This window comes from Aquila chrysaetos, chromosome 10, assembly GCF_900496995.4.
Source record: "Aquila chrysaetos chrysaetos chromosome 10, bAquChr1.4, whole genome shotgun sequence".
NCBI classification, from domain to species: domain Eukaryota; kingdom Metazoa; phylum Chordata; class Aves; order Accipitriformes; family Accipitridae; genus Aquila; species Aquila chrysaetos.
In genome coordinates this window covers 38,136,334-38,152,409 of record NC_044013.1, presented here as the reverse complement: position 1 = coordinate 38,152,409, position 16,076 = coordinate 38,136,334, and the positions used below count along the sequence as shown (strand labels likewise).

The 16,076-nt window shown below is 46.5% G+C and overlaps 1 protein-coding gene across 4 annotated transcripts in view; it reads left to right on the top strand.

Annotated features, from left to right (window-relative positions):
* Window positions 1-110: 110 nt before the first annotated feature.
* PHF12 (PHD finger protein 12) overlaps window positions 111-16,076 on the top strand; it is a 33,242-nt gene continuing 17,276 nt past the window's right edge. The window contains exons 1-3 of one of the 4 annotated variants that reach the window (XR_005933489.1): window positions 111-557; window positions 916-1,097; window positions 15,671-15,743. Coding sequence is in view for 2 of the 4 variants with exons in the window: in XM_030029506.2 (XP_029885366.1) it covers window positions 492-557; window positions 916-1,097; window positions 15,671-15,743 (321 nt within the window). In the remaining 2 variants the exon portion in view is untranslated. Of the gene's footprint in view, window positions 558-915; window positions 1,098-6,779; window positions 6,888-15,670; window positions 15,744-16,076 lie in introns of those variants that run through there. The other 3 variants (XM_030029506.2, XM_030029507.2, XM_030029510.2) reach the window with 3 other exon arrangements.

The window sequence follows — 16,076 nt, the reverse complement described above, 5'->3', positions numbered from 1 at the left end:
GCGCCTGCGCGCGGGGCGGGTGGGGGGCCCGGCGGCGGGGCGCGGTCTGCGCCTGCGCGGGCGGCGCGGCGGCGGCGGCGGCGGGGCCCTGAGCGTCGGCGCCGCCTGTGTGTGGTGCGTGCGCGGTGCGTGTGCGGCGGCGGCGGCGGGCGCGGGGCCGCGCCGCCCCCTCCCTCCCTCCCTCCACCCCTCCCTTTACCCCCTTCCCCTCCTCTCTTACGCGGCATGGCAGCGGGCGCGGGGCCCCCCGCAGCCGCCCCCGGGCCCGGCTGGAGGAGGAGGAGGACGACGACGACGACGACGACGGGCAAGCTGCAGCGGCCCGTGGGCTAGGCCCCGCCGCCGCCCCCTCCTCGACGCGGAGTCGCCGCGGCTGAGGGGCCGCCGTCGCCCCCCCCCTCCTCCCCTTCCCTACACCTCCCCCCCCCCCCCCCCGCTTCGCGCCCTCTCGCCGGGGGGGGGGCTCTCGGGGCCGCTCCCGGGCTGGATGAATGTGGGAGAAGATGGAGACCAAGACGATCGTCTACGACCTGGACACCTCCGGGGGGCTCATGGAGGTGAGGCCCGGGTGGCGGCGGGGAGGGGAAGGCCTGACCGGGGAGGCCGCGGGGCTGCAAAATGGCGAGGGACCCCCCCCCCCCCCCCCCCCGGAGCCCCGTGGCCATAGAAGGAAGTGCGGAGGGACGGAGGCGGCTCGCCCAATCCCCGGGAGAGGCCCTCCCGGACACGGGGCCGGCGGGCGGGGCGGGCCCGGCCGAGGCCTTGTCGTGTGCCCCCCCCCCCACCGCCACCACCGCCACCCCGAGTCCTTCCCGGCGGTCCCGGGGCCGCTCTCCCCCGGCAGACGGCTGGGAGAAGGGCGCTTGGGGTACAGGTTCGGTCCCAGCCCCTCTCTGTCTGTCTGTGCATGTGCAGCAAATCCAAGCCCTCCTGGCTCCCCCCAAGAGCGAAGATGGGGAAAAGAAGAGCAGGAGGCCCGAGAAGGAGCCCAGGCGAAGTGGCAGGGCCACTAACCACGATAGCTGCGATAGCTGCAAGGAAGGAGGGGATCTGCTGTGCTGCGATCACTGCCCCGCCGCTTTCCACCTCCAGTGCTGGTAAGGCTCGGTGCGATCTCCATCCGGATCTGGCCGTCCCGGTCCAGGCAGCACCTTCCCTCCGGCGGCTCCCGCTTCCCGTTAGGTCCCTGCCTTGCCTGCGGAGGGGGGGGGGGACGGGACACAGGACACGGGGCCGGGCGTAGCAGGCAGGAACAAAAAGGAGGTGCAAACCCCACTCGGGTCCATCCCCCCCGAGACTAATACGCAGCAGCTGAGGTGAAAAGCTTCCTCGCTGCTTTCTCTGGGGGGGGGGGGGGGGGGGGGGGGAGTCCACCACCCTCCTTTCTTTTTGTGCTGAGCAGCAGCCGAGAGGCCTAGAGGAGGAGCGAGGCCGATGGCTGCGCGGCCTGGCTGCTCCGGTGCTGCCCTTACCCAGCCTACCACACACCTTCCCCCACCCCCGGGCGGATAACTTCCCCTCCTCGCCCTTCTCTAAGGGTACGTTGCTTTGGGGTGGGGGGAGCTCCGGAGGGTCCTGGCCAGAGGGGGGGAAGCAACGGTGGCGTCTCCGCAGCAGGCCTTGACGTTCCCAGCGCTTCCGTGCTGCTGCAGCTGCTGGGAATAATGGAGGTTGCTGTCTCTGTGTCTCCCTGCCTCACTGTTTACAATATGGCGACCTTCCTTTAAATTATATTTTTATTCTCAGCGCCATTTTGGCTGCATATATGACTTCCAAACCCTTGCAGCGCTCCCCTAGTATCTCAAACGTGGAAATACCTTCCCTGTGGAAATCCAGGCCTCCAGACTTTAAAATTGGCTGGGTTTATTCCTTTCCCTCCTTTTTTTCCTTCCTCCTGACCCTTCAGACCTGCTTGTCTCATCCATAGGAGTGACTGCCATGAATTGGGGGCAGTCGGGTCCTCTTGCTGGGAGTTGCGTGGCTTTGTTGATGAAGGCAGATCTTCCTGCATGCAAATCTGGGTGCCGTGTGGGAGTCGAGGTGCGTGTGGAGGCGGTGGCAAAGCTCTAGTCGGTAGAGGCTGCAGCGGGGAAGGACTCTCGCTGCCTTCCCTCACAGCTTCCTAAGCTCTCGGCACAAAGTGACCCGCCAAAGGCACCTGAACTTTACGCCCCAAAGTTTTTTCCTTTCTGCACTGGGAGCCCAGATGCATCCGAGGCCACCTTACCCGAATCTCCCCTTCAACAGTTGACACAGGCGGGCGGTTTGTGTTAAATTAGCGCAGCCAGAGTGGATAATGGAGTGGAGGAGGGAGCGGGGCAAGTCAAACAGCTGGAGCTCGGGCGTACAGAGTATTCTTCCTTAGGGGAGATTTTTTAACCACATTCCTTTCTCTCTTTCATGCTTTGGAGCTTTGTTTGCCACCCTGTTACAGCTGTCTCCTCTTTGCTTTTTTTTTTTTTCCTGTTGGTTTTTTTTTTCTTCTTCTTCTTTTGCTTGGTGATTATACTGTGTTTATATGCTAATTGCAGGTCTCTGAACACTTATTAAACTGATTGCTGATACCAGGAAAACTGACTGTGCGGTCACAGTTCTGTAGGGAGTGTCCCGTTAGCAGCGTGTAGCCAGACGAACCCGACAATGCTGTAGTGTGCAGCCATGACATCATCCCTCCTACCCTGAGGAAGTGCTACTGGTGGTGGTTGGTGCAGGTCCTCTTAATATTTACTAGGAGGTTACTTAATTTTTTTATTATTGTCCAGCCTTCTCGGTGAGCTTTAATTTAAGTTTGTTTTTCTTTTATCAGGCATAGTTGCTTAAAACTCGGTGTTTGCTTTCAGGTGCTGCTGAGCACATCCTGATCCTTCTCTTAGTGAGGTTGAGGCGATGGCTATAACATCACGTTTTGAGATGGAGGAGCTGTGACTAATGCTGTAGAGTTTCCTGGTTGATTCTGAATCCTAGTTAAACCTAACTGTAAATGAGACCACTTTGTGCATGGCTTAAATCTGGCTAAATTTCACGGCTCCATTTGGCAAGTTTCTTGTAGTTAGTGACTGGGAAACAGCCATGTAAATCGGATATCTCTAAAGCTTTGGCTGTAGTTGAGTTAGTTGCATTATAATTATAAAAAAAAAAAATCTTTGGCTAACTAGTCACCCTTCAGAACAGAAATGGAAGGGGCAATTCTGATTACACCTTCTCACTTCACTTGTTGCCTTTCCTGGGGTATCTCTCAGCCAACCATTTTGACAGTAGCCCAAACTCTGCTGCGGGAGGTGGCATGGTCTGGAGTGGCACAGAGCTGCTGGATAGGCTTTGCCTAAAGGCCTCCAGCTTGGGCCTGGTTCTGCCTCCCTGCTTGTGGACCTCTGTCTGTCGCTCGGCCAAGGCCTTCAAGTGAACCAGGTTGTTTCGAAGGGATGCTCAGGTTTTGTTTTCGTGTTTTCTTCCCTCTACCTCCTACATCTTACTTAAAGTAAACTTCCGTTCTGGATATAAACTTAGGCATAAAGGCAGCACTTGCAACTTCCTTTCTGCCTCCTTTTTTTATTTAAAGAATAGCAGCTGTAACACAATTCTTATTTTAAGTCATTTGAATAGCAGTTTAATATACTGCTGGGTCATACTAGCTGAATTGGGTCGACAGCTTACCTGTTCTTTAGATATTTATTGTAAGCTTTAGTACCAGGTTGCATTTATTATCAATATAGCAAAAAAAAAACCCAAAAACTCTTAATTGGTCGAGGATTTGTAATCAGTTGATTAAAGCTGTATAGGAGAGGCCATATTATAAAAGAAAATGAATGACAGGGGTGTGATCAGCCCAAGTCACACAGTCGGCTGGAGGCAAACCCAGGAGTTAACCCAGCTCAGTGGCCCATAAACTGGTTTTGTTTCTTCCTGTGTAGAGAAGGCTCTTCTGTATCAAGTTGTTTAAATCTGTAGCGAGCAAGTTGGTTTCATTAGGTGTGTGGTTCTCAAAATTCAGCGGTTTGTCTTAACTTCAACTTGGTACCTAAACCTGTTGTCTTCTGCAGACAACAGAAGGCACTCAACCAAAACCCCCAAAACTTTCCGATTCTGATAGTATTATGTGTCTCTGATGGTAAATAACAAGTTTTGTTGATACACCGTGGGAACGACTGCTCTCCTGAATTAATGTGGGTGGAAGTGGCTTCCCAATTCATCTGTCAGGGTGTCAGCTCTTCTCACAACTCCGTTTCAGAATTGCTAGTTCAGCATAAAACTCCTACTGTACTGTAGGAGTACAGGTACTGTGTCTGTGGACCGGGAGAGTTACCAGCCTGGCTGTAGATAGACTGGCTTGGTGGGAGAGATACAGGAAAGTGTAAAATCCCTTCCAGATACTTAGTTTCAACTTACTTGGATTAATATTGCAGTCAGGTGACTGTTTTCAGGTTTGAATTTACGGAGAGGTTTTTTTTTCCATCCTTAATAGTTCTTGAAAACAGGACATAGGGTTTTTAGCTCTTAAGTCTGCTTTTGGTTATGCTGTTTGCCCATAATCTGCTGCTTTGGGTGATGGTGCAGCGTGCATTTTCATTCTGACGTTCTGCCTTAACCCAGGCCCTTGGGAATGGTGTACACTCTTTCTTTACATGATTGAAAACCAATTTTCCAGTACTACTTCTATTCTTCCCCGTTTATATCCCCCTTCTGGCTATGTGATTGTTAGAATTCCCTGTATTTTCTTGAGCTCGTGGTAAACTTGGTTCACGTTGAAGTCGGTTTGCAAAGTGACTGATGTTGCAAATTCATTACAGCTTCGCTGAAGGATTAGAAAGATCCCTGGGAGAGGAAAAGTTTAGTTAACAAGCTGGGGGAGGGGAGTGACTACAGGAGGGAGAACTAACACAGAACGGTTTTGTGTTTGTTTTTTCTTTTTTTTTTTTTTTTTTTTTTTTTTTTTAAGTCTCACTGCCCGAGTTTCTGGTTGGAGGAGCCCAAAATCGCTAACCTCGCTGAACGCTGCTGTTCAAGTCCCTGTTATATATCGCATGCTGCTGGCTGTGAAGCACTGCTAGCATGGCAAAATGACCTGAGTTGCCTAAAGCTGACCAGCTGCCCGTTACGGTAAACAGACAGTACTAGTTTTGTGGCACTGCCCAGCAAAAAGCCTTCCCTTAGCTGCTGGATCACCCCGCGGCTGTGCTGGGAGGGGTACGCTGCATCCATACTGGGGCCTGCTAGCTCCATCAGACTTTTTGCAATGCTTGCCTCTTCGTGTTTATATTTGGAGCGTTTGGCTCCATTTCCCCTCTGATTTGGCAGTCTTCGCCGAAGTGCTGTTGTCGAAGAACTGGAGTAACAGAGCTGCAAAGAGAAGTAGATGAAGCTAAACTAGCCTGAGTTTTGCATGTTTTCTATGAGTCATGTCGGTTAAGTGCTTTGCACAAAGAATGGAAAAAAGTTGCGTTTGACTGGTAGGACATCAATAACTCTTTCCCCACCTTATTCAAGTCTAAAATGTCCTGCCTTATCTTGGCATTTGGTCTAGCTTTGGGTGTTTTACATAAATATCCATTCTGTGTGTGTGGGAACATTAGCCTGTCAATTGTCTTAGCTAATCCTTCCCTTAATGGGCATCTTTGGCTGCCTCGGGGGTTTCAGGTGAAACTTTGGAAACTTTGAATGGTCTGAAGCATCTGCTGCTGCAAAGGGTAGCAGGATGTCCAGAAAGGTGCTGGAGAGGCTAACTTCACACCTAACAGTGAACTACAGAGGAGCAGGGTTTCAGTACACTGAATTACATACTGTCACTGGCACGTCTGGCAGTTTCAAAAAAGCTTGTAGTTTAACTGCAGAAAGTTTTTGGTTTGAGGCTTTCTGGGTTTTGGGTTTTTTTACATGAAATGACTGGCAAAAACCTGCTTTAATGTTTATGTAATTGCATTTTGAAGATCAGAGTAAGCTGTTCTGTTACAAACATTAAATGTATCTATCTTAACTGATAGTTTGTTAAAACAATATTGTTTCACGTATATACTTTTTAAAAAGAAAAAAAACCCAGCTTTTGTTTTTATGTGTCCTTGGTTCTGATATTTTGGTAGGGTTGGGGCCAGTGTAGTCTTGATCCTAAACCAGAAGGAAGCAACTGCGCTGGCTTGGTTTCTCGGTGTGGAGGGTAACTGCGCATGTGTCTGCAGATGTGGTAACATGATCAGTCTTGGCAGTTCTGTTCAGCAAAGTTGTACCAATGAGATCTTGTGCTCTCCTTATTTTGTCCTAAATCTCTCGATGCAAAGGCAGATAAGGTCAGCTTAAACCTACAAACTTAAGCTGAGGGCACCAGAGAACCATTCACAGTAAGAATTCGATGAACTAATCTAATTTTGGGACTTGGAAACCACATTTGTCACCTATGTGTGCATGCGTGTTGCTCGTGTTAAACTGAGCGTGGGCAGATTTTGCAGTGTGGGCAAGAGTTGGTCGTTCAGATCAAGCTGTGGATCGCTGCTGCTGTTCTCAACATCAGTGTAAAGTGGTAGGAGCAAGGCATTAGGATTCTGACAAAGTCAAGGAGGGGGATGTTTAACTGGTTAACTTACATTTCTCTTCAGACGTGGCTGCTGGATGGACTAGCATTATCTCAAACATCCATAATGATTTGAAGCTGTTTAAAAAAGGGCACAGTGCCGAGACTGTTAATAAGGAAAGTTCTCCACTGTTTTGTCCCTTTGCTTGGGAAAGTGCCAGTTTTATGTTGACTGGGACTTGTGGAACTGAGAAGTCTCTTTTTTTTTGTGCTGCTGCAGGGTCCATTTTTGAGTTGACTCCTTAAGTTCAGTAGGATGCAGCGCCTTGCTTCGAGGTGGGGTTCACCCACAGCTTTGTTCGTGCTGCGCTGGAGCTGGTCTTTCCTGGTATGTCAGACCCGCAGGCATGACTCAGGGGAGCCTTTCAAAACGTGGAAAGGTCTTCCCAGAGGAATTCCAGCTCCTCCAGGCATTTGCAAAGGAAATTCTTAATTGGATTGGATTCGTAATACTAATCTGCTAATGACTGTTTGTTATGGAGATCTTAGTGCTATCTTGTAAATATATTCACCTTCATTTAGCTTGCCTTGTGTCTTTTTATCACATACAAGCTCAGTGCTGTTAAGATTGTACAGCTGCCTGTGGATCTTATAGTTGGGAATGGGAGGACTACTGTGTTTGTTACACAAAATCATATAATGCTCTCATAATTTTCCCCTCTCTCCATTTCTCAATGTTGCTTTAGGTTTGGTTAGTAAATGGGAAGTGGTAATGATTAGCATGTCTAACATCTGGCTAGACTTCTCTTACAGCGGGTATGAAGGACATCTTGGATGGGGAGTGCCCCCTTACTGTTGTCAGCAGCAGAACTGTGAATTTCTAGTAAGAGTCAGGACCAAACATGCTTTTTTTTTTTTCCTTCTGAAACTGACCTTTTTGACTTAGGTGCTGTTGTGATGGTGTGAAGAACACCTGCATGTAGGGCAGGGCTCCTGGCTGTCTCCCTGTGTAGGACAGACTGAGTCAATTGGAGATTTCAGTTGTAGCATCGATACTGAAACAGTTTTTCTGTGTAGTAAAGGCACTAACATCAATTCTTCTGTTTATTGACCCACACAAGTGGATGTTAAACTGTTTTTGTTGCTGGACTGACTCACTGGTACGTGTCAGGTTCTTGAGTTTTTCCTGTGCTCTGGAGCCCTTAATAATCCTTGAGTCAGTAGCAAGTAGCAGGAATCTGCTGTGAAGAAAGTGAGCAGTTACTTCCAGAGTAGGAAGGAGGTGTATCTTCCTTAAAGCATGTGTTACAAAGCCTGAATATTTAGGGAATGCTGCCTCTCGCAATATCAATCACATGTGAGACGGACATACCTGTTGTTTTTTTTTTTTAACCCGTCAGGAAGTAAGCTTGGACTTCTGAAAATGCTAATGTATCTGAGAATATAATATGGCTTTGTCATAGGGGTATGAAGTACTGGTTTTGAAAGAAGTGAGCGTAAGCAAAAAGTGTCTTGCCACGTCAGGTTACTGGCTAAACTTGTGATTTTTGTGACACAGTCAGATTGCCGGAGCTGGCTTTTTCTACTTATAGTAGTCGATCTACACTGTCTCCAACTCCACTGCTCACTAGATGTCTGCCCAGCTTCCTCAAAGGAGTGCTGCAGTATCTAGTAACTCTGTAAGCTGAGTAAAAATAGTGTTGTATCTTCTTTTTAATAAAGGGGTTGACAGATATCAGTTGTAATGCAATTACATACCTTTTTAGGGTATGGAGTAAATGCTCCCTATAGCCAAAAATGAAGAAATTCTATAAATCATTCTTCCAGTTGGTGTATCAGATCTTGAGTACAAAAGGCAAAGAGCATCTCAGCCAGCTGGGGGAAATCTAGCGCCTGAACCCAACTCTAACCTATTTTTGCTGACGTCTGCTCTGCACGAGTCACTTGAAGTAAACTAGATGGAGCTGGAGATTATCGACTTTGAACCCTGCAGAAAGCAGTGGCCTGAGGATGCAATTTAGCAGGCTGAAAACCCCATGCTGAATTTCTGGCAAGCGCTAGCGATTGGTGTGAAACACCTGCCTGTACAGCCTCTGACTTTGGGCAAGGCATCACGTGAACTTCCCAGTGATCTCCGTCTCAAATAGCAACAGGAGCAGCATGTGAAGGTGATGGGAAAAGGCAGAAAAGAATGTATACCCTGCTTTAAGGGTTTTTTTGGTGGATATTTCTATTGCTGCTCTTTTCCCTCTCTTCCCCAGTGTTCTTGGGAAAGCCTGGTCCACATGTAGGTGTCAGAATTATACTTCACTTGTGCCTGTGTGAAGACAAATTCATACTTTTGCTTTTATGGGTCTGTCCTTCATCCTCTTCTGATGTGCTGCTTTCCTTTTTTCCACCTTATGGCTTCTGTCCTTTCACCCCCATCTCCTTTGAACACGTTCAGTATGGCTAGGGCTGAATGTGTTCACTTTTCAGAAACCTCTCAGACCTGTGTTTTGATTATTTTTTTTTTTTCTCCACCAGAGATGTCTCTTCATTTATTGTTCTTTAAAGACAAAATTGGATGAAGTGATTCTCACTAGAGCCGTCTTGTTCCTCAGCCCTCTTTCTTTTCCCTGATGCTGCCCTATGTGTCATCCTGCTTTGAGAAGATGACTTCTAATCTGTTAAGAAGCTGGTGCTGTAAAGATCTGAACACTTAATAATGAATCTGGACATTGAATTCAGGCTATTGTTACTATTGTCTGCGGTACAGGCATGAGCGATGCATGGGAAAGAAATAGGAGTCAGGGTGCGCAGAATGCCTGAATTTCTGGGTCTGACCCAAATTTTCCAAAGTCAACAAGTCTTCCTATTGACTTCATGATTTCTGCTTATAAATACAAAGTTGGATGGTTGCCTAGCAGATATGTCCCAAATATCAAGAGTTCATAAAGAACCAAACTGATTTATAAAAAAAAAAAAAAAAAGGCAAAACAAACCCTCAGTGCAGTACAGGTGGCATTATACACTTTTTTATGCTTGCTTATTTATATAGGTATATACTTGGTTTTTTTATATGTATACAGAAGTCTAATATCTTAAAGAAACAATACTTCCTTTAATTTTTTCATCAGCTGTTGATGATGCTAATAACTAATGGGTTATCTAGAGAATGGTCTCTGTGGGCCATGCTCTTTCTATAAATAGAAGTCACTAATTACTTCAGGTGATCACATGTTTACATGCAGCTTATCTAGTTTATTGGACTCTCCTGCTTGTCAGGTCTGAGACAAAAAAGTTCTACTTCATCAAGTTGGAGGGAACTTTTTCTGATTCCCCATGAGTCTCAGGATTGCCTGCGCCGGAGTGCACGGGGAGGAGGCTGGAACCCTGGTCACAAGTGGGAAGGGAAGCGAGGTAAGGTAGATAACACGTGCTTCTATGAGGTTGTACTTAGCTCTCTCTTCCCAGGATGAGACTAGCGGGAGCAGTTTGAGGAAGGATACAAGTAAATAACTTCACTGGCTTCAAAATTCACAAAATACTCTTAATTCACAATACGCTAGCGCTTTGGCTTGTGAAACGGTACCTGGTTCTTAGGAGCATCGATCATAGTACTGCTGCCAGAGACTTGAGTTGCTAGTCAGCACAATGTTCTACCCTTGCAGTGTTGAACACTGGCTGTTTTAGAAGATAGAAATAAGCACACAGTGAATGAAATTTTGGGATCTAGCATACCAGGTGATAATACTTCTTAAACTCTTAAGAGTTCGAGTCTTCCTCTGCCCTTGTACTGGTATGTGGACAGATTATGTTAGCGTACCTTTATTTTATCCTTGCGTGCGTCTTGTTTCTCACTGTTTGGCCATATAATGGTGTTTTAATCCTGCTTCTGTTCTCTTGTCTGTTGCTGAACCCTTATTTCCAACTCTGGCCATGCTGTTGGAAAGATGCATGCTAAGCAGATGCAGTGTTCCAGATGATGGGATAATTGGTGACCTGTGAAATGGTCATTTTGGTTCCCTTCCTTGCATAGTGGCAGCCAAAATAATCATGTACTGACCTGTCCACTGATGTCCAGGTCTCCTTGCTGGATGTTACTAATTTGGAACTACTTATGCATGCTCAAGACTTTCACTTCAATGTAAACAAAGTTACGCTGGCTGCTATCAAGTTTTTTTCACTAGCTCCCCCAGGAGTAGTTGCACCGCAGATGATGCTCTGTAGTTAATGTGAATTGCACTACTGGCTTCAAGTAGGTATAACTTATAAAATATGTGAGCCTAATTGGGACCAGAAAGTGTCTGAAACTCTCTTAGTTTTAAGGTGATCGGGTCATGCTTAGAGGTCTGTAAAGAACAAAAATTATGCCTGGCTTATCTGAAGTTTGGTGGTTTCTGCATTGGTGCTTGAGAAATCTTTGGCTTCATTGGGAAGATTGTTTCTTGTACTCCTGAGTGTCGCGACTTTACCCATGTTAATGAGCAGAACTTGTAGACCCTTGCTGAGTAGTTTGTGCTGAGGAATAATCCTGACACTACTGGAATAGAGGAGAGAACCGACAGTATTCCTAGTAACCATCTTTAAGGTAATGGAGTCTGACTTCTGTCTTCAGAAAATAGTAAACTCTTTGTTGATCCAAGAGCTGCAATAGGAAGGTAAGAGAGTTGCAGTGGGGAGGAACTTGAAACAGTCTGCAGCTGTTAGCCTGTTTTGTGTGTTTTTATTATGTATAAGGTAAAGGCTCCGAGCACTGGGTTCCAGGTGTCCTCCTCCTGCAGGGTTTTGGAGCAGCTGTGAACAGAAGTGTGTAACTTGGGCACAGTAAAACTGTTTCAAAGAACTGAATTTGTAAATGATGCAACTTTCTCTGTTTCTCAATGGGGCTCTTGTGATGCGCTGACAGTGAGGTTGGTTTCCTGGTTTGTTTTAGTTACGGCTGCCATTGAGGCCCTGCTGTAGGAAGCCAGGGAGCCTTGTTCTTTATGAAGCTGGTAGAACAGCTGTAGCTCTATCCATCATTGGGATAAATAGGAGTCCAGTAGAAGAGCCAAAAGCTTTCTTCCTTTATGTAACTGGCAAACATAACCAGCATCCTTCGTTATAAGCCTGTCATTGAGTCTTGGTAAGTTAATTAGAAGATTTTTGAGAAGGAAAAATGTTCTTGCCTACGTTTTTTCGTGGGGTTGATATTTTGCCCTGCACAGAAAAAAATACCTAAGTCCGATTGTTGAAAACAATACATCAAAGACAAGTTGTTCAAGAAAGCTTCGCCAAACACTGGTTTGTTTTCCTGCCACCATTATCCCAGCCTGATAGCTGGCTGCAGCCTGGTGGGTCCAGAGCCTGCTCTTAGTAGTGTCAATGTGCCTTTGATGCAAGATGGCCACCAGGAATGCTGAGTGTAAATAACTTCAGGTTTGCTTATAACTGGTTCCTTTGAGAGCTATGGCCCAGTTTGTATTGAAGAAGGTGCCATTCCTTTGAGCGTTTGTTTACTTATTTATTGAGGTCAGCAAAGTGAAGAGTAATTACAGGATTTAGACTAACAACAGGCATCTGATGTATGAGAGCTCCAGAGTGTGAAATTGAAAAGCTAAGTGGCTTCATGCTATTGTTTGCTTGCTAAAAAGTCCTAATATATGGATGACTCTTGAAGATTATTTTTTTTTTCTTCATCATAGCCATTTAAATTTTATTTAAGGGAGGCTTTGCTTAATGTTCTGACCATAGGAGCTAGTCCAAAAGTTTACAAGAGCAAGTCTTGACAACACAAATCTGGTATGAATTTCAGGAGATGCTGCTTAACTTTTTTAGAAAAAAGCCATGAGACTAGTATTATGGCAAGTGACTTTGTATCAGCGTAGTGGATTTTGAATAAGCTGTGATAAACATCTCCTTTAATTTTCAGAGGCTTTGTATGAGTTGGTCTTCTACGTGTTTGTATAGGTATTAACTTTGAAAGTCAGCCTCAGTTTTTCAGAGCTGTCTTTGTCTTAAAGTCAGAAATATGTTCTGCTGAGCAGATTTGATTTGGGTGACACCAAACCTTCCAGGTAAGATAGTGCTGGCCACCACTCTTGCCTGTGATGACAACAGGGGGAAACTTTCTGAAACAAAGGCTCAGCGAAATTGTACAGAACAGTACAACTGATTGGTGTGTAGTTGAAAGGAGATATGTTGTAACTGAAGATAAAGTTGGTGCTGTACAATTCCAGGTCCTGTTGGCAGCAAACACTAACGGCTGGAGATCTGCATGCTAATGAACCTATGAAAGATAGGGAGAAAACAGCCATGGTGCTCCTGCCAAAGTGCTAATTCTTACCTTGGTTATGAAGATCAAGTATCTTGTTCAGATTTAAAAATCAGTTTCTCTTATGCTTACGGTAAAAGGTTGAAGAATGTGGTCATAACTAGTCAATTAAAACAGCATTCTTTAGCACTTCCCTGGCTTTATGCTAAGACCCAGGAAATGCTCTCTGCTTGCAGAGAGGCCAGCAGTGCAGGAACAGCATTCATCAGTCTTTGTTAGTGCAGCGAGCTGCCTTGATGAACAGTTCATTAACCAGGAGAAGCAGAATCAGTCTTTTAATACACTTGCTATAGCAGTTAGGCCCTGACAGCGAGCAAAAAAACTCAGGAGGCTAGTCTGAGCGCTAAAACCTTGCTGCTGGTCTGAAACTAATCTTTCATCTTTCGCCCTCCTTCCACAGGCCTTTGGGTAGCAGCATTCATTAAAATGCTTCTCTAAGCTGTCATTTAAAAGTAGCGTGTATGTAGGATCTCATTGGTTTTGAGCAGATAGTTCAAACATAACAAATGGGACAATAACATAAACACTTAAGAAGAAACCTGTTCTGACTCTTCTAGGCATCTCTTAAGATTCACCATGGTATTAATTGTTTCATTGTAAAATGAGTAAGATTGAGGTAACAGTTAAAACAAATAACCGGAGGCATCTGGCAGCGCGTGGATCCCTGGCAGGCCGTGCGTCCATTGGAATGGGGCAGACGTGTTTCCAGCAGTTCAGGCACGCTCGTCGGTAGCTTCAGAGGGCTAAAATTCACTACAAACAAATCAAAGTGTGTGGGGTTTTTTCCCCGGGGGTGCTGGGAAGGGAGGAGGGAATAGGCCAGATGAATCCGTACCGGCTGTAGCTGCAGATCTAAGAGCTCGGTTTCCGGCAGGAGTAAAATCTGGACTTGCAGGTTCCACCTTAGGACTCAGAATGGATTTATGCTGCAGCAAGCACAGGAGGATCATTTGTTACTCTCCTCCTTCCACCCCCCTTCCCCGCTTCCATTAGCAAAAGATGAGTTTGGGGCAGGGGGGAGTTATTTCAGCCAAACATTTGAAGCTTCGTGTAAAGCAGCCAGTAGTTGAGGCTTTGGTGCTCTCATCTAGAGCCTGATCTCTTGTTCATCCAAGTCCTCCAGGAAATGAGAAACATAAGCTGCAGGTACGTTTGAGCATATATGCAGAGCACTGCATTTCTGGAGCGCCTGGAACACAGAGGCCTCTGAAACCCTGAACTCCTCAAAATGGCTGCCAGATGTGTTGGCTCTACTGAATTCCCCGGAGCCTGACACCAGAAATGCTGAGGTTATTACCAGTTTGGTTCTTGCTGTGTTCTTCCTTCAGTCTTCCAGGCACAGTGTTGCAAGACCGAGTGTGACCCTGGGTGGCTGCAGTACCTGCAGAGGCTTTCTGTTGGCACGCTGGCGTGCTCGGGGCAAGGCTCACTGGGACTCTGTTTAAACACAGGAAGCATGTTTGTTTTTACAGCTCAAGCTTGGGAGCCTGGGCTGGGATCCTGTGCCATTTCCCTGTGCTAGGAGCAAGATTCTCGAGGAAGACAGCCTCTCCCTTTGCTGCAAAGCACAGCTCTTACTGGCCAACAAATCTGCATCTTGCCCTCTCTGGCTTGCCACTGCCGGAGAGTTCTTACAGCTTAACTTGGATTTGTTTTGATATTTGTAGGTGCAATAAACAGTATAGAGACTCGTGAAGTGAACACAGTCTGGCTGCCCATGCTCGCGTGGCTTCTTGGGCCGGTCTTCTAAGCTCCTTGCTAGTGTGGCTGCACTGCTGCTTGGTCACCTTGTAACCCAGTCAGTCCCCGCTGGGTCTCTTGTAACCCATTTCCTGGTCAGTGGGAAATGGAGCTTCCAGGTCCTGCAATAGCATGTCTATCTGTTGAGTGTTCAGCACAAGAGAGTAGACTCGCTATGGAGCTGTCTGTAGCATCAGTAGGCAGAACTTTTAAAAGCGTATCTTAAAGCCATGCTGCATGGTAACTGGCTGTTTATCTGACAGCATGTATGCTTTTCCTGCAACAGTCAGCAGTTTGCTAAAATAACAAATCTTAATGATAAAAAGGTGTTGGAAAGTACTTGAGCTAGTAGTAGGATCTGTAAGGAAAGTGTATCATCTAACATATGCTGCTCTGCGTTTAACTGAGGAAGAATGTTTCTCAAAATAGTCCTCCTTACCCCTTCATCTAATTTGCTTTGGTTTATTTCTAGCATCAAAATGAGAATGTGATTTCGATGTGATACAGCTTTTATAGTAAGTGCAGATCCATGTGAGTAGGAAGTATCTTGTGCTTCATAGCCAAGGCAAGCTGTATATGGTGACACTCTTAAAAGTATTTGGGTTTTCTTAAGATAGAAAGTGGTTTCCACCATTAAGTAAGTGTGCCCAGGGGTGGAGTACATGGGAAGCAGTGGGTAGACTTCATAGCAGCTTGTTCAGTTGGCCTCAAACTGCAAATTCAAAGGATGGAAATGCCTAGATATGTGACTGTGCTTGCTGCATGGGAGTCTGTGTAGTCTTACATGGAGTGATTAAGTTATTTAAGGAGGCGTTGGTGTTGGGGGGAGGTATACGAGTTGCACACAAGTGAATCTTCCATTTATCTTTGCTATTCAGTTCTAAGACTGTCCTCTGAAACCATGGAGCTTGCTGCATTGTGGAGATGAGATGGGTGTCATGGAAGACTAGCATCTTAGAGGTGTCTTGCTAAGTGGATGTATGGGGGAGCAAAACTGGGGAGCACCACCGTAAAGAAAAAGAGGAAGTGCCTGGAAGTGGAACTTGCACAGCTACCCTGAGTCGGGCTGCATGTATGTGAGAAGAGGCATTCCAGAAATAACAGTAAAGCGTTCCTTTGTATTTCTCTTGTAGCAACCCTCCGCTCAGTGAGGAGATGCTGCCTCCGGGGGAGTGGATGTGTCACCGCTGCACTGTACGCCGCAAGGTAAAGCCTCTCGTAACAGACGTGATCCCTGCCCTGCCGACTGTCCATTTGAAATGTGAACCCTGTGTTTTATACCTTCCTCTCCCCTTAATGCGTACATATATACCACCAGAGTTGCTCTTTGTGCTCACAGTTGCAAAGGGCTTTGTTAGGAACAGGCTTAAAGAAAATGAAGGGGTCTTGATGAGACCCTCCTGGTATTTTTAACCTTGCTACTAGGAACCAAAACTGAAGTGCCTGATATGTTCTTGTCAAGCTGTGCGTTTTAAACTGTTTGCCCCACCCCTTCTGGAAAGGAGGGAGAGCTGAGGCACAGAGGGAATGGGAGCCATG